The 18,804-nt window shown below is 36.3% G+C and overlaps 1 protein-coding gene across 1 annotated transcript in view; it reads left to right on the top strand.

Annotated features, from left to right (window-relative positions):
- The window catches only part of LOC148947798 (atrial natriuretic peptide-converting enzyme-like), a 195,628-nt gene that overhangs the window by 87,615 nt on the left and 89,209 nt on the right, over positions 1-18,804 (top strand). Inside the window, exon 6 of the mRNA XM_089096239.1 lies at positions 6,502-6,695. Coding sequence (XP_088952365.1) covers positions 6,502-6,695 — 194 coding nt within the window. The remainder of the gene's footprint in view (positions 1-6,501; positions 6,696-18,804) is intronic.

Raw genomic sequence — 18,804 nt, 5'->3', positions numbered from 1 at the left:
TATCTTGAGATTTTTCTCATTATTTAGAACATGTCAGTGGATTTTTGATGGTAAAAATTCCCCTTTTTGAGGGAATTATCTGTTTCCAGCTATACCTGCGACACGGTCATAGGAACAAAATGTTGGAACATGTCGGTTGTTTTTCAAAGAGTTAGTGGTGACGGACCGTAAGCAAGGAGCGATGCGGCTGAATAGTAACCGAAGCTCTAAAAAACGAAATTTTGATATCATTAGATATATCAAAAGAATCGTTTTATTATGTTGATTCCAAATACATAAGATTCATTAAGTTTAGTGTTATCCATCAAAAGCTACGGGCCCGAGAAAATTTTAGTGACTTTTGAAGGGGGGGGGAATCCCTAAAAATCAATAAATATTAATGAAAATGACACCATCAGATTCAGCGTATCCGAGAACCATAAGGTAGAAGTTCAAGCTCCCATCTGCAAAATGTGGAATTTTGTATTTTTTGCGACAAGAAAGATCAGGGATGCACGTTTATTTTCTTTTTTTTCAGGGGTGATCGCATCAAACCAGTATTTCTAGAATATCGAGAAAAAGCTCGTTCGAACGGAAATTAAAACTTTTAGTGCCCTTTTTAAGTGTTTTAAAACCAACAAGTTTTTAAACCAAAAAGGTTGGAGGGCAACTGTCCCCCCTCTTACACACTTTATTCCTAAAAGTCATCTGATCAAAATTCTAAGATAGCCATTTTGTTGGGCATAGTTGAAAAGCCAAGTAACTAAGTCTTTGAGGATAACGTAATCCCTCTACAGCCCCTGGGAAAAAGTTTGTCAGTAAAAAAGTCATGAAAATTCCCATTGTTCACCTATAGTATTTTTTATTGGGAAGTATACAGACATTTTCTGGGGGGTGGGATTTGCTGCAAATAGGATTTTCTACGGGGAAAAATTTCCCTGGGGAGGAAAGTTCTCGGTGGGTGGGGGAGTTAAAATTCCCAAGAGAAATTTTTCGCCGATCCCTACATGAAATTATTTTTATTGGTCTTACTTTCTCTTCGCCGAATCAATTTTACATGTAGAGATAAGGGAATTCTCCGGGAGAAATATTTTTCGGATTGAAATGGTCTAGAGTATTTCCCGTAGATAGGGGGATTTTCCACGGGAGAAATTCTCCAGAAGGAACTTTTTCGGGAGCACCTTTCTACTAAGGGGGACGGTATTTGTGGGAAGAATTTACTGAGGACGGGGATTTTCGTCATGATTTTAAAAACAATCAGAAATAAAAGTTTTTTTCAAACGAAAGTGGACTAAGAAAAATTTTTCAGACGGAATCGTCCGCAAGAAATTTTTCGAGGGTAATTTTCAGCTAGAATGGAAGTGTCCGTGAGGGGAAGTTATATCTCCGGGGGTATTTTATTTGGGAAGAAATTTATATGGAGGGATTTACCATGAGGGGAAAAAATTTTCCATGGAGGGGGGAGCCGGATTTCTCGGCATTATTTAAAAAAGATCAGAAATTATTATAAATTTATTATATATTATAAAATAAAGAAAACAGGGTTTTTTAACTCAATGTGAGGAGCAACATCAAACTTAAAACGGACAGAAATTATTGCACATATTAGGGGATTGCCCCTACTCCATACCTCGCTCTTTACGCTACTTAATCAATTGTTAACTAATCATTTTCTTTGATTTATGAAGTGGGAATATGGCTCTAGAATTTGAAGTAACGACATTTTTTGAAACTATTTAATAGGTGTGCGATTATTTAAAGAGTTATTTATTTATATCATGATCTATTTTGTTTATTTCAGTTTTACATCGAAGAAAAGTATTTTCATGTATTTATGATTTCAGCTCTTAGAAACATTACTTTGCTAGCTTTTTTTGCTTTGCCGATGAAGTTTTGTGCCCCTAACTGATATTACACAGCCTAGAATCAGTGAACTTTCCAGAGAAAATTTTACACGGGGGGACAACTTTGCCAAAATCACAATGCAAATATAGTTTTAATGTTTCTGTATGGTGAACCAAATTCGAACCTGCATTAGTTGAGAAACGTTTTGAAATTAAATAAAAAAAACATGTTTTTTAACCGAAAGTAAGGAGTGACATTAAAACTTAAACGAACAGAAATTATTCCATATATGAAAGGGGCTGCCCCCTCCTCAACGCCCCGCTTACGCAAAAGGTTAACTCTTTGTCGCAACTCTACTTTTTAAAGTTATAAAAAGCTTAAGCGTAAAGAGCGGGGCGTTGGGGAGGGGACAGCCCCTTTCATATACGGAGTAGTTTCTGTTCGTTTTAAGCTTTAATGTCACTCCTTACTTTCAGTAATTTCTTTTTTATTTATTCAAAGAAAAGACCCACAATGATGAGCATTGGATTCAAATATGAAACTAAATATGACAACTAGTGACTGCAACTGCTATTACTGTTGAATTAATTTGCAAGAATTTAACTGTATCCTCCTTGTCAAAATGGCATAGTGCTTCCAGGTTGTCAAAAGAGCTTATCTGCAATGTCTCACGAATGACCAAGGTTAAGTTGAAAATTTCAGGGAATATTGAGGGGGTGTTGCACTTTCTATGGCCTTGAAAATAATTCTTGCTGTTTACCTCCCCTCCCCGCAGGTAGAGTGATGGCTCTGTCCATATGATTTATCTTATTAAACAACATGAAAATCGCAACAAAGAAGGTTTTCTCCTTGTGACTTGGATCATTCCACTATAGACATGTTCCTAGAAGGGGGGAGGTGATGTGTGTCCTTGCCTCCTACCTTAATTCTTATGGTTTTCTCTGTTAAGTTCCCGTGTTTTTCGTATAATTTTCCGTTTTTTGTTTCAATGTTCCCTCCCCTTAATTGGACCCTTCATCCTTGATGAATTTTTACCCACGTGCCCGTCTTTCGGCGGGAAAAGTTTCATGTATTTCAACAAACAAATCAACATTTTCCAATAATATACATACAAAATTTAGTGTCTGGAAGCCAGTCGAGTAAGTTCTGTTATCAAAACTGTATTCATTAGCAGATTCTAATTTTTAAACTAATTAGTCAAAGTTGGTTATTCAAAAATTTACCGAATTTCCGGGTATTTCTAATTCAAATTACTAAGTATTTTTTTTTTTTTTTTTTTTTTTTTTTTGTTATGCCCACGCTCTCTAAAAATTTCCTTGCACTGAGAATTCCTGATGACACTGCATGATAAACGGTTAGAAAAAGCCACTGAATAAAAAGGGCTGTATCACCAGTGCATTTGAATGTTCGCTAATAGTATTGGATCATATACATAATGTTGTTAGGTTTTTCTTCTATATCGCTTTTCCTAAGTGCTTGCATAGCGGGTCACAAAAAAATCAATTTGATTCAGCCAAAGTAAATTTAAAGCGTTTTTTAAAACAACCTAGTTAATTTCATCCCAATAAAAGCTTACATTGGTAAGACTTTAAAATCATAATCCCTGTAAAATTCAACAAACAGAAGCTTTGATACTGAAACTCCTGCATAATTTGAAATAAATTTAATGCACGTGAGCTTTTAGCGACAAAGGGAAATCTTTATAGTAAGCCTCAACCATCATTGTCGCATAAAATTTAAAACCAGAAATCTGACAGCGGGCGCGCAAAATGAAGGTTTTCACTTTTCATGATTAAAAGACAAAATTCCGGAGGAGTTTATAACTGTTTAAATATATTTGTATGACTTGTGTCACCTCATGGGAGGATTTCGTAATTCACTTCTTTATAATTACGTTGGCTGCATAACATTAATCATGTGTTAATATTAGACATCGGGCCATCTGTGCCTACACTCACACAGGATCAAACAGTTCGTGGTAACGAACTGTAAGTAAGGAGCGACCCGGCTCAATGGTAACCGAAACTCTAGAAAACGGGTTTTTGATACCAATAGATATATCAAAAGAATCAGATTTCAATGCTGATTTCAAATATATAACTTTCATCAAGTTTAGAGCTACCCATCAAAAGTTACGCGCCTGAGAAAATTTGGCTGATTTTCAAAAAAGGGGGAAAGACCCCCTAAAAGTTATAGAACCTTAATGAAAATCACACCATCACATTCAGCGTATCAGAGAACCCTACTGTAGAGGTTTCAAGCTCCTATCTACAAAAATGTGGAATTTTGCATTTTTTGCCAGAAGAAAGATCACGGATGCGTGTTTATTTGTTTTTTTGTTTGTTTGTTTTTTTTTTTTTTTTTTTTTTCCCATGGGGGTTCGTGTAGAACCTGTGGTCCTAGAATATCGTGGGAGGGCTCATTGGAACGGAAATTAAAAGTTCTAGCGCCCTTTTTCAGTGACAAAAAAAAATGTAGGGAAATTAGGCCCCCTCCCACGCTCCTTTTTTTCCCAAAGTGACCCGATCAAAATTTTGAGATAGCCATTTTGTTCAGCATGGTCGAAAATATGATAAAAATGTCTTTTAGGATGACTTGATCCCCCAAAGTCCCCAGGGGGAGGGCTGAAAGTTATGAACTTTACTCAATGTTAACATATAGTATTGATTATTGGGAAGTATACAGACTTTTTCAGAGGAGATTTTTCTGGTAGGTTGGGGAAGGAGAGGGTCGGGGGCTATATGGAAGGATCTTTCCATGAAGGAAGTTTTCATGGGGGAAGGGACATTGCTATGAAGGGGGCGCCGGATTTCCCAGCATTATTCAAGAAAAAGATAAGGAATTAAATAAAAAAAACAAGTTTTTCAACTGATCAACTGATTGTGATTAAGAGGTCATTTTTAAAGAACTGGAAAAAAATTCGAACTATAGTTTAAAGAGCAGGGTATTGACTAGGGGGTGAACCCCCTAATATACGTGTTAAAAATTTATGAATATAGAAGTTCGTTACGTAAGTTAATTCTAAGTTACGTATATTTATTACTAATAAAAACGTTCGTAAATAAAATTAAACAAGTTTCGAGAAAGCCATTTAACCAAATATAATATGCAAATTTTGTTTTAATTATTCATGTACGGTGAGCCAAAATCAAAACCTGCATTAATTCAAAAACGTTCAAAAATTAAATAAAAAAAACAAGTTTTTTTAACTGAAAGTAAGGAACGACGTTAAAACTTAAAACGAACAGAAATTATTCCGTATATGAAGGGGCTGTCCCCTCCTCAACGCCTCGCTCTTTACGCTAAAGTTTGACTTTCTCACAACTCTATTTTTTTAAACAATAAAAAAACTTTAGCGTAAAGAGCGAGGCGTTGAGGAGGGGACAGCCCCCTTCATATACGGAATAATTTCTGTTCGTTTTAAGTTTTAACGTCGTTCCTTACTTTCAGTTAAAAAAACTTGTTTTTTTTATTTAATATCAAGAAGGAGCCGCTAATCATCCATTGGATTTGCTGTTGAAGTCAAGTCCTCCCAATCTGGTTGAATGGAGGTGCGCAAGTTGGATGTATCCCTCTGGTAGAGCCGGCGAAGTGTATTTCTGAGTCATCCCCGGCTGTAACTTCCTGGCGGTTGCCAATGTGAAGCGGTTTTCGAAGTTTATGGTCGGGGAAGACCACAACTTTCTGAAGTATCTTCACCGTCGAACTCTGATAGTGTCTTTCACTAGAGGCTGCCTTGTCAGGATAGACTAGTTCGGTATTTTCTGTGACCTGTGAATGTCCAACATTGCCCAGAGTTACAAAATTTTAAAAAGCCAAGGATGTCCTCGCTTGTTTAATGGTTTAAGCATGTGTAAACCATCAATTTTTTTAAATGACTAATCTAAAGGATGTCCTCCAGCAAAATTGATGCCAAATGACAGAACATTCACAAATAGCAGTTTTTGCAGTTAATAGTCAGGGAGACATATCACGGAGTATGTCAGGGAAACATAGATTGGATTTCACTGGTGAATGAGAATGAGTCTAACTTAACCAGTTAAATTGGCGTGGGTGGAATTTTTGTGAATCTTAATTAGTTAAGTTGATTTTTCATGAGCCTAGTTTTATGGATTGAATTATATAGTCATATAATTTTTTTTCTTAATTTCCTAAAATTAAGTTTCTTTAGATTTTGATCTGCAGTGGGATGAGTCTATGTGAACCTTAACAAAGTTTATACGTTGATTGACAAATATCTTACCAGGCATAGCTCCAAAAGCAGCAGCGTAAATAGTTTCCGGGCCCTCTATTAAGGCCAATTTTCAGCAATAATTTTCTTTTTAAATACTTGTGATACTTTGTTCCTGATTAAAGTGGACCGAGTTTCACGCATATTAAAATCGGAGTGAATTGGTTAGTGTGAAGAAATATTTCGAGATATCGGCATATTTTGTTTAATAGCATTTTTCTCATAGTTATAAAAATTGTGCCGTAGAATAGCTTCACGCTAAAGTCTTATAATTATATTCAGTTTTTTATATTCTTTGGCTCAGTGATTAAACAAGATTCAGATGAGGATCAGCCAGGAATCAAGTTATGAAGAAAGTAACTTTCCTTTTAAAACTTGCTAACGGTTAACTAAGATAATAATTTATAGCCTATGCATAATTTTAGTCAATTAAACCCTTTTTCTAGTGACGACTTGGAGAATAACAATTTGGAAGTGACTTTCAACCTATATACTGATACCAAAATGTCAATCCCAAGCATAAAGCATCTCAAATCAGCCCTTGGAAATGCTGTTGAGCACTTTAGTCTTCCAAATAATAGAACTGGAAAAACAAGATTCTCCAGTTTAACCATAGATCCATCTACAATTGAAATAAAAGGTAAATAAATACTTTTATGATGAATTTTATTTGCTGAATTCTTTCTGTTCCATAGTTAAAATTATGTTCAAACTTAATATTTATTTGTAAAACTCAAATCCTATCCAAGTTTATGCTAAACTACAAGATTTATTCTAGTCTGGAAAAATCATAATTCTCTACTTTCACTATAGATCTATATAGGCCTACCGTTGGAATAAAAGTCAAAAAAGTTCTTTTTTATGCTAAGAAATTTAGTGTTTATGACGAATATTATGTTTTTACTCCCCTTCTTCCATAATCAAATTATGTTCAAGTTTCAACATTCTCTGTAAATTTGAGCACACCAAAGTTTATGCTTAGCTTACCACCTAATCTTTTTTTTAAAGTATTACTAGTAGTGGTATAGTAGTGACATTCTAAAAAAAAGGGCGTCTTTTATTTGTTTTCTACTGAACATTAAAAACTAAAAAAAGTAAGACCATAATTTTTTCCCAAAGTTTTAAAAATGTCATTTGTCCTTTTCCTGCTGGTTCGGGAATTTGTAAGGTGTGCCATAAAAATTATCCTGGAAATGCTATAGTAATTGCGCCATTTCCCCTTTCGCATTATACTCACCTTATTTCACATTTATTTTCTTATATTTTGTATTTTTCTTTGAGTGAGCTCTGAAACAACTACTGAGGAATAATAATAAATCTGGTAATACCATACAACCTCTTTCTTACCAAAGCCCTAACTTGATATCGGGTTACCATGACAAAGTTTAGTCAAAGTTTAGTTATCTGGTATAAAATTCCCAAAATATTTTCACTTTTGTTTGTAATCTAGGATGTTAAAAATTCCTTGAAAAAAGTCCGCTCTGTTCTTTATTTTGAAATTTGCTGTTAACTGGTAGAAATAAAATGTATAACAGTAGAGTAGCAAGACCAGGAGCAGGCTTTCAGTCATTCACTTAAGGAGATGACAAAATGCAGTCCTATCAGTGGCACCAATTCACAGAGATAATGGAGGGGCGGGGTGGTAAAAATAATTTTTCAAAATTTATTGGGGGTGGGGTAATTTTTTCGTGTTTTTCAATGAAAATACCATAAAGAGCATTTTTTAATAAAAACAGAAAAGAAACGTATTTTCAAGATTCTCGGGGAGTGAGCAAATATCACCCGTGCCCTCAAGGCACAAATTGGTGCTGATGAGCCCAATTTTTTTTATTACCTGTGAGTAGGTTCTAAGTGAAGCATGGCTTTCAAACAGTTCGTGGTAACGAACTGTAAGTAAGGAGCGACCCGGCTCAATGGTAACCGACACTCTAGAAAACGGTACTTTGATACAAATAGATACATCAAAAGAATCAGATTTTAATGCTGATTTCAAATATATAAGTTTCATCAAGTTTAATTCTACTCATCAAAAGTTAAGCGCCTGAGAAAATTTGTCTGATTTTCGAAAAAAGGAGAAAAGACGCACTAAAAGTTATAGAACCTTAATGAAAATCACACCATCATATTCAGCGTATCAGAGAACCCTAATTTAGAGGTTTCAAGCTTCCATCTACAAAAATGTGGAATTTTGCATTTTTTGCCCGAAGAAAGATCACTGGTGCGTTTTTATTTGGTTGTTGTTTTTTTTTTTTCCAGGGGTGATCGTATCGACCCAGTTGTCCTAGAAGATCGTAGGAGGGCTCAATGGTACGAAAATTAAAGGTTCTAGTGCCGTTTTTAAGTGACCAAAAAAAATGGAGGGCAAATAGGCCCCCTCCCACGCTCATTTTTTTCCCAAAGTCACCCGATTAAAATTTTGAGATAGCCATTTTGTTCAACATGGTTGAAAATATAATAAGTATGTCTTTTAGGATTACTTAATACCCCGAAATTCCCGGGGGGAGGGCTGAAAGTTATGAATTTTACCCAATGTTAACATACAGCATTGGTTATTTGGAAGTATACAGACGTTTCAGGGGAGATTTTTCCTGGTAGTGGGGGAAGGGGGTGGGTCGGGGGTTATGTGGGAGGATCTTTCCATGAAGGAAGTTTTCATAGGGGAAGGTACTTTGCTATGAACGGGACGCCGGGCTTCCCAACATTATTTAAAAAAAGATCAGAAATTTAATATAAGAAAATAAGTATTTCAACTGCAATAGCAGCAACATCGAAACTTCAAACGAACAGAAAATATTACATATATGATTGGGTTCACCCCGTAGTCAATACCTCGCTCTTTAAGCCAAAGGTTTTTTAGTACTTTCATAAGAGCTATTTATTCTAATTAACGGCCTTTGTGATTAAGCGGTCATTTTTAAAGAATTGGAACAAAATTCGAACTCTCGCTTAAAGAGCAAGGTATTGACTAGAGGGCGAACCCCCTAATAAACAAATTAAAAATATATGAATATAGAAGTTCGTTACGTAAGTTAATTCGTAAGTTACGTATATTTATTACTAATAAAAACGTTTGTAAATAAAATTACACAAGTTTTGAGAAAGCCATTTAACTAAATAAAAGTAAATTAATATGAAAATTTTGTTTTAATTATTCATGTACGGTGAGCCAAGATCAAAACCTGCATTTATTCAAAAACGTTCAAAAATTAAATAAAAAAAACAAGTTTTTTAAACTGAAAGTAAGGAGCGACATTAAAACTTAAAACGAACAGAAATTATTCCCTCTGTGAAAGGGACTGTCCCCCCCTCAATGCCTCGCTCTTTACGCTAAAGTGTGACTCTTTCTCATAACTTTATTTTTTAAAACAATAAAAAACTTTAGTGTAAAGAGCGAGGCGTTGAGTAGCAGACAGTCCCTTTCATATACGGACTAATTTCTGTTCGTTTTAAGTTTTAATATCGCTCCTTACTTTCAGTTTAAAAAACTTGTTTTTTTTATTTAATTCAATTAAGGAATGTGGCTGGTTGACTCAATGACATTGATAATATGGAAAATAGCAAAAATTGGGTTTGTCTATTATACCAAGCACGGTGACATAAGTGCATTTGTGAAGGGGCAGAGCATGCAATTCTACTCAGACTTTTTGTAAGTCGTCTTTAACTATTTGTTTGTGATAAGATAGTTCAAAATCCATTTTGACTGCTTTATCTCAATTGTCTTGTTCCTGTGATCTCTCACAAGATTGTTTTGTTCTGCCCCAAGATGGATAGACGGATGACAAGCTATCTATCAACAAGGAAAAATAACATCATTTTTATACATTCCTGAAAAATGCTTATGCCAGCTGCGCCTCTTACTCAGACTATCAACTGTCTTGGCTTTTTCTCCAACTATCCATGGATTGATGGCAACTTGATTTTAATTCAAAAATCAACGGACTCTCGTGCACTAGTCTGAGTGACAGATACTGACAATCGTGCACTAAGCTTTGCAGTTTGTAACACAGAAATATAAGCCATTATTCTTTAATCAGCGATTTACTAAGCATTAAATTGTCTATAATTTGATCCAAATGTGTTTAGAGTGTCGATTTGGCTCTACAGGATTAGTCAGAAACCAAATTCAGCTAGGTTGAACTTAGTAAAAGTTGGTCAATCAGAATATTCTCAGGAAAGCTCTGACCTACTAATATCTCCAAAATCCATGCGGAAAACGAATGTATTGGCTGGTTTCAACATTTAAACTAAACTACCACTTCTACCAACAACTCAACGCAGCACCAAAGCCGCCTGAGGACAACACACCTAGCAAGCTCCTCCTCCGTCTCAATCCATTCAAAGCCTCCCTTTTTACACCCTCCCAGCATGGGCATCGGCAGGGGGCCATATCCCCCCTGGAATTCGGGACTACAAAGTAATTATTAGGAGCCTAACTATTGATAACATTCAATCAAAGAGTCAGTTTTTATGGTGATTAATTTTAAAAACTTTTTCCACAAAATAAGTTTTTCAAAGAAAAGTAAAGAACTCCATTAAACAAAAAACGAGCAAAAATAAAATCAAATAATCTACCAAGCATGAAACTGCAACAAAACAGCATCAATAAATAAATAAAACCCAAAACGAACAGAAATTACAATAAATAACTGAGTCAAACTCAAAACGAGCAGAAATTAACATACGTTGGGCGCAAAACCCTTTGCCTTCCCAAGGCCAGAACAAAATTTGCACTTTACTGAAAAAATATAAATGTTTTTTCTTTTATAACTTTAATAAATCAAACAATATTAACATTTTGATTACTAAATATCATTATATGTATATTAAACTGACAATGCAAATTCATTTGTATTTTTTCAATAAAGTGCGAATTTTGTTCTTGCCTTGGGAAGGCATAGGAGTTTATTTTTGCTCATTTTTGTTTAATGGAGTTCTTTACTTTTCTTTGAAAAACTTATTTTGTGGAAAAAGTTTTTTTAATTAATTTCTGCTCGTTTTATACTGACATAGTCTTTTCAGGGAAAAAGAAAATAATACTTAAAATCTTTTCGTTTTTTTAGACTTTACTTCGGCCTGCTATTTGTATGCTGGAGAAAAATTTTCAGCAATTTTTAATAACATAACCCTTTTAAAAATATAGACAGAAATAGTACTGTTTAATTTAGTTTCATACCTCCTCTAGTTGACCTGAAATGGAAACTTGATACCATTCGCAGAAAAATATGTTTACTTTCTTTGATAGTTTGGATACACTTACGCTATTTTGATTTGGTTAAATTTTAAGAGCAGAAATGGAAGGGTTGGCGTGGGTGGGTGGGCGTCGGAGGGTGGGATTGGAAGGGGGATTAGTTCCCCTCAAATCACTTTCGATTATTAAAAAGGGCATCAGCCCTTTCTATTTTCAAACAAATGAGCCCTTTTGGAAGTTCCCACGACAACTCCGTTGATACGAAGTACCCTGGTCTAAACAACAACAACAACAAAAAATAATGCATTATACCCACTTCGATATTTACTATAAAAATGTCAAGCCTTCCAATCACTTTCGACTATTAAAAAGGGCTCTAGGCTTTTCGATTTCCAATCGAATGAGTCCTTTTGGAAACGACAACGCTTTCTATAAACACCGTAAATGCCCCCAGGGCATAAATTACAACCCTTACCCTAACGTTTGTTAGAGTGGATTTCATCTTCTAAGACTGAATTTCAAAACCTTTCATCTATGTTAAACAACATGGCTATCTCAAAATTTTTATTGGATGTGTTTGGGGAAATGGTGGGCGTGAGAGGGGCGGTATTCGCTCTCCAATCACTTTCAACTATTAAAAATGGCCCTAGAGCTCTCAATTTCGAATTGAATGAGCCCCTTTTGAAGTTTTACGACAACTCTATCTATAAAAACCTTATATGCCCCCAGGGCAGAACTTACAACCTTTGCCCTTGGGGCTCTAGGGGGTTTGTTATCCTCAAGTATCTAATTTCCAGAAATTTCTACTACGTCGAACAAAATGGTTATCTATAAGCTTTGATTGAATGTGTTGGGGGAAATGGTGGACGTAAGAGGGGGGTTAATTACTTTCAAGTCACTTTCGACAATTAAAAAGGACAATTTCAATTTCCAATCAAATGAGCCCTTTTTGAAATTTCTATACCAACTTTCTATAGAAACCTTATATACCCCTAGGGCTTAACTTAAAACTCTTGCCCTGAGGGCTCTGTGGGGTTTATCATCCCAAAAGACCTAATTTCAAGAACTTTCAACTACGTTGAACAAAATGGATATCTCATATTTTGATTGGTTGTGTTTGGGAAAATGGTGGGCGTGAGAGGGGCGTTAGCTGCTCTCCAATCACTTTCAACTGTTAAAAAAGGCATTAGCCCTTTCAATTTCCAGTTGAATGAGCCCTTTTGAAGTTTTTACGCTTTCAATTGAAAGCTTATACGCCCCCAGGGCATAACTTACAACCCTTGCCCTGAGGGCTGTGGGGCGGGGGGGTTGTCATCCTTAAGGACCTAATTTACAAAACTTTCAACTACGTTCAATAAAATGACTATCTAAAATTATGATTGGTTGTGTTTGGGGAAAATGTGGGCATGAAACGGGGGTCAGCGGCCATCCAATCCCTCTAAACTCTTAATAAGGGTACAATAATCTTGAATTTGAAATCGAATGAGCCCTATTTCAAGTTTCTAAGACAAATATTCCATTAAAAACTTTATATGTGCCCAGGGCATAATTTATAATCTTTGCCCTGAGGGTTGTGGTGGAGGGTCCTCCTCAAAAATATATTTTCTATCTGGAAATCAACTACGCTGAACAAAATAACTATCTCACAATTTTGTTTGGATGTGTTTGGGGAAATGATGGGCGTGGGGGGGGGGCTAGTTGCCCTCCAATCACTTTTGACTATTAAAAGGGGCACTAGCCCTTTGAACTTTCAATCGAATGAGCTTTTTTTAAGTTTCTGCGACAACGTCTTCTATAAAAACCTTATATGCCCCCAGGGTATAACTTACAACCCTTGCCCTGAGGGTTGTGGGGGATTTTCCTCCTCAAAAATATGTTTTCTATCTGGACATCAACTACGCTGAACAAAATGGCTATATCAAAATTTTGATTGGATGTGTTTTGGAGAATAATGGGAGTGGGGGGGCTTGTTGCCCTCCAATCATTTTCGACTATTAAAAAGGGCGCTAGCCCTTTGAATTTGAAATCGAATGAGCCTTTTTTGAAGTTTCTATGACAACGCCTTCTATATAAACCTTATATGCCCCCAGGTCATAACTTAAAACCCTTGCCCTGATGCCCTGAGGGTTTTGGGGGAGTTTCCTTCTCAAAAACATATTTTCTATCTGGAAATCAACTACGCTGAACAAAATGGCTATCTCAAAATTTTAATTGGATGAGTTTGGGGGAATGATGGGCGTGGGGGGAGGGGTAGTTGCCCTACAATCACTTTTGACTATTAAAAAGGGTACTAGCCCTCCGAATTTCCAATCGAATGAGCCCGTTTTGAAGTTTTTACGACAACGCCTTCTATAAAAACCTTATATTCCCCCAGGGCATAACTTAAAAACCTCGCCCTGAGGGTTGTGGGGAAGTGTCCTCCTCAAAAACACATTTTCTATCTGGAAGTCAACTATGTTGAACAAAATCCCTATCTCAAAATTTTGATTGGATGTGTTTGGGGGAATGATGGGCGTTAGGGGGGGGGCTAGTTGCCCTACAATCACTTTTGACTATTAAAAAGGGTACTAGCCCTCCGAATTTCCAATTGAATGAGCCGGTTTTGAAGTTTTTATGACAACGCCTTCTATAAAAAAAACCTTATATTCCCCCAGGGCATAATTTGAAACCCTTGCGCTGAGGGTTGTGGGGGAGTTTTCTCCTCAAAAACACATTTTCTATCTAGAAATCAACTATGCTGAAGAAAATGGCTATCTCGAAATTTTGATTGGATGTGTTTGGGGGAATGATGGGCGTGGGGGGGATAGTTGCCCACTAATCACTTTCGACTATCCAAAAGGGCCCTAGAATTCTCGATTTCCAATCGAATGAGACCCTTTGAAGTTTCTACAACGACCCAAACCATATGAAGTTCCCTGCTCTAAAGTAAACAAATAATATATGGTACATTGTGCCAACATTGTTCTTATAGCCTATGCCCTCAGGGCATAATTTAAAACCCTTGCCCCAAGGGTTGAGGGGAGTGTCCTCCTCAAAAAGATATTTTCTATTCGGAAATCAACTACGCTGAACAAAATGGCTATCTCAAAATTTTGATTGGATTATGTGGGAGGATCTTTCCATGAAGGAAGTTTTCATGGGGGAAGGGACGTTGCTATGAAGGGCTTGCCGAATTTCCATGCATTATTTTAAAAAAAGATCAGAAATTAAATAAAAAACCAAGTTTTTTAACTGAAAGTAAGGAGCAACATCACAACTTAAAACGAACAGAAAATATTATGCATATGGGTCACCTTCTAGTTAATACCTCGCTCTTTAAGCCAGAGATTTTTTAGTAGTTTCATAAGAACTATTTATTGTAATTAATGACCTTTGTGGTTAAGGGGTCATTTTTAAAGAATTGGAAAAAAATTCGGACTTTAGCTTAAAGAGCAAAGTATTGACTACGGGGCGAACCCCCCAATATACCTTTTAAAAATATATGAATATAGAAGTTCGTTACGTAAGTTAATTCGTAAATTACGTATTAAAGTAAAACTAATAGGCAAATTGTGTTTTAATTATTCATGTACGGTGAGCCAAAATCAAAACCTGCATTAATTCAAAAACGTTCAAAAATTAAATTAAAAAAAAAAGTTTTTTTTAACTGAAAGTAAGAAGCGACGTTACAACTTAAAACGAACAAAAATTATTCCGTATATGAAAGGGGCTGTCCCCTCCTCAACGCATCGCTCTTTACGATAAAGTTGGACTCACAACTATATTTTTTTAAACAATAAAAAACTTTAGCGTAAAGAGCGAGGCGTTGAGGAGGGGACAGCCCCTTTCATATACGGAATAATTTCTGCTCGTTTTGAGTTTTAACGTCGTTCCTTACTTTCAGTTAAAAAAAAATGTTTTTTTTTTATTTAATTAAAAAAAAATATCCGTTTAACGCTTCCGCATCGCTCAACAGAACTGAATGCTGGGAGTTTATATCTTAGTTTTTGTAAGTAGGCTATTGTTTTGTGTTATTTTTTAATTAATTAATTTTTCCTTTTTTATATACTTTTACTTTAATTGACATGCTTTTTTCTTTCCCTTTAGAGAAATGTTTATCTCTAAGCTTCATTAAATAAAAAAGCAAAACGAGTTTTTTCAAATGAAAGTAAAGAGCAACAGTAAAACCTAAAACGAAAGGAAATTATTACATAGGCCTATATGAGGGGGGTTGCCCCCCTTCTCAATACCTCGCTCTTCACGCTCAAGTTTTTCGACATTTTCGGCTCCATTTTAAACGACCCTTTTTGGCTCTAATAAACGACCCTTGTGTTTCAGTAGTTGTTTTTAAAGAATTGGGTCAAAATTTGAACTTTAGCGTAAAGAGCGAGGTGTTGAGGAGGGAGTTACCCCCCTCGTATACGTAATAATTTTTGTTCGTTTTAAGTTTTAACGTTGCTCCTTACTTTCGGTTGAAAAAACTTGTTTTTTTAAAATTTAATATCTGATCATTTTTTAATAACGCCATGATACCTAGCTCCACCTCCACGGAAAAATCCCCCTCCCCACATAAATATCCTCTGGACAATTCAATACTGGCGAAAATTTAACCCGGACAATTACCCTTAACATCTACGCGCATGAAACTGAATCGGTAAAGAAAAAGCAAGACATAAAGAACTTTTGTATAGGAATTCTGGCAAATTCACCCAATTGTAAAATTTCTCCTGAAAAGTTAACCCCTTTGAAACTTCCCTTTCCATATAAAATTTTCCCAGCAGAAAGTTCTTCCTTCCCTCCACACCCGAAAAATGTATGTATATTCCCAATAAGAAATATAACAATATGCTAATTTTATAACTTAAAAACCTTTCCCCAGGGGCTGTAGGGGATCATTTTATCTCTAAGGACATAGTTATTGGACCTTTAAAGTATGCAGATGAAAAAAGCTATCTAAAAATTTTGATCGGACAATTTTGGTAAAGGGGAAGTGGGAGGGGGCCTAGGTGTCCTCCAATTATTTTCGTCACTTAAAAAGGGCTCTAGAACCTTTCATTTCCAATCATCCGCGATCTTTCTTCTGGCAAAAAATTACAAAATTCCACATTTTTGTAGATATGAGCTTGAAACCTCTACAATAGGGTTCTTTGATACGCTGAATCTGAGGGTGATGGATTTTCATTAAAATCGTATGACTTTGAGGTGGTCTTTCCCTCTTTTTTAGAAAATGAGGCGAATTTTCTCAGACTCGTAACTTCTGATGGGTAAAACTAAATTTAATGAAACTTATATATTTGGAATCAGCATAATAAGCCAATTCTTTTGATGTATCAATTATTATCAAAATTCAGTTTTTTAGAGTTTCGGTTACTATTGAGCCGGGTCGCTCTGTACTTATAGATCATTACCACGAACTGTTTTATTGCCCATCAAAATCCAAACAAAGATAATTGAAATATGATTTTTTTTTTCTTTCGCTATTGTATTTTTTTTTTAATGTCTGAATATGTAATGGATTTAAGCTCGAGGGGGAGAATTGTCCTGTTGTGAAACAGATAGCCTACATTTTACATAACTGTTATAAAATCCAAAGGTGGTATCTGTGCAGGCATGATGATTTTTGATTGAGTATCTCTACTCCTTCTGTAAACTATTCTAAGGTGTAGGAAATTAAAGACAAGTATACATCTGTTATAATCTACGGAAGCAATTTTTCTGTAATTTTGGTTTGAGTTTGATTTTCTTTTAAGATAAATGTATAATGATTAAATATATTATCATAGGCAGCGCGCTAGCGCTCCCAAAGTAAAGAACGATGTGGGCACAATGTGTTTTTTTTTTCTTCTTCTTCAGTCGGGCACTTCGTATCGAAGGAGTTGTCTTAGAAACTTTGAAAAGGGCTCATTCAATTTGAAATTGAGAGTTCTAGTGCCCTTTTTAATAGTCGAAAGTGATTGGAGGGCAAATAGCCCCCCCCACGCCCATCGTTCCCCCTAACACATCCAAGCAAAATTTTGAGATAGCCATTTTGTTCAGCGTAGATGATTTCCAGATAGAAAATATCTTTTTGAGGAGGACACTCCCCTCAACCCTCGGGGCAAGGGTTTTAAATTATGCCCTGAGGGCATAGGCTATAAGAAGAATGTTGGCACAATGTACCGTATATTATTTTTTTATAATATACGGTACAGATAGAAAATATGTTTTTGAGGAGGACACTCCCCCACAACCCTCAGGGCAAGGGTTTTAAGTTATGCCCTGGGGGCATATAAGGTTTTTATAGAAGGCGTTGTCGTGGAAACTTCAAAACAGGCTCATTCAATTAGAAATTCGCAGGGCTAGTACCGGGTTGTGGGGGAGGACACTCCCCCACAACCCTCGGGGCAATGGCTTTAAGTTATGCCCTGAGGGCATATAAGAACGATGTTGGCACAATGTACTATTTATTTTTTTACCTTTAGAGCTGGGCACTTCATATGGAAGGGGTCGTCGTAAAAACTTAAGGGGCTCATTCGATTGAAATTGAGAGTTCTAGTGCCCTTTTTAATAGTCGACGGTGATTGGAGGGCAACTAGCCCCCCCTCCCACGACCATCATTCCCCCAAATACGTCCAATCAAAATTTTTAGATAGCCATTTTGTTCAGCGTAGTTAATTTCCAGATAGAAAATATGTTTTTGAGGAGAACACTCCCCCAAAACCCTCAGGGGAAGGGTTTTAAGCTATGCCCTGGGGGCATATAGGGTTTTTTATAGAAGGTGTTGTCGTAGAAACTTCAAAACAGGCTCATTCGATTGGAAATTCGAAGGGCTAGTAACCTTTTTAATAGTCGAAAGTGATTGGAGGGCAACTAGCCCCCCCCCCCCCGCCCATCATTCCACCAAACACATCCAATAAAAATTTTGAGATTGCCATTTTGTTCAGTGTAGTTGATTTCCATAGAGAAAATATGTTTTTGAGGAGGACTCTCCCCCACAACCCTCAGGGCAAGGATTATAAGATATGCCCTGGGGGTATATAAGGTTTTTATTGAAATCTTTGTCGTAGAAACTTGAAAAGGGGCTCATTCGGTTGAAAATTCGAAGGGCTAGTACCCTTTTTAATAGTCAAAGGTGATTGGAGGGCAACTAGCCCCCCCCCCCCCATCCACGCCCATCATTCCCCCAAACACATCCAATCAAAATTTTGAGAGTCATTTTTTTCTGCGTAGTTGGTTCCCAAATAGAAAATATGTTTTTGAGGAGGACACTCCCCCACAACCCTCGGGGCAATGTTTTTAAGTTATGTCCTGAGGGCATATAAGAACGATGTTGGCACAATGTGCTATTTATTATTTTTTCCCTTTAGAGCTGGGCACTTCATATGGAAGGAGTCGTCCTAAAAACTTCAAAAGGGGCTTATTCGATTGGAAATTGAAAGTTCTAGTGCCCTTTTTAATAGTCGAAGGGGATTGGAGGGCAACTAGCCCCCCCCCCCCACGCCCATCATTCCCCCAAATACATCCAATCAAGATTTTAAGATAGCCATTTTGTTCAGCGTAGTTGATTTCCAGATAGAAAATATGTTTTTGAGGAGGACACTCC

Source organism: Artemia sp. Qi Xiang Cuo, chromosome 10 (assembly GCF_049724085.1).
Source record: "Artemia sp. Qi Xiang Cuo chromosome 10, ASM4972408v1, whole genome shotgun sequence".
Taxonomy (NCBI): domain Eukaryota; kingdom Metazoa; phylum Arthropoda; class Branchiopoda; order Anostraca; family Artemiidae; genus Artemia; species Artemia sp. Qi Xiang Cuo.
This window is presented reverse-complemented; position numbering and strand designations above follow the sequence as displayed.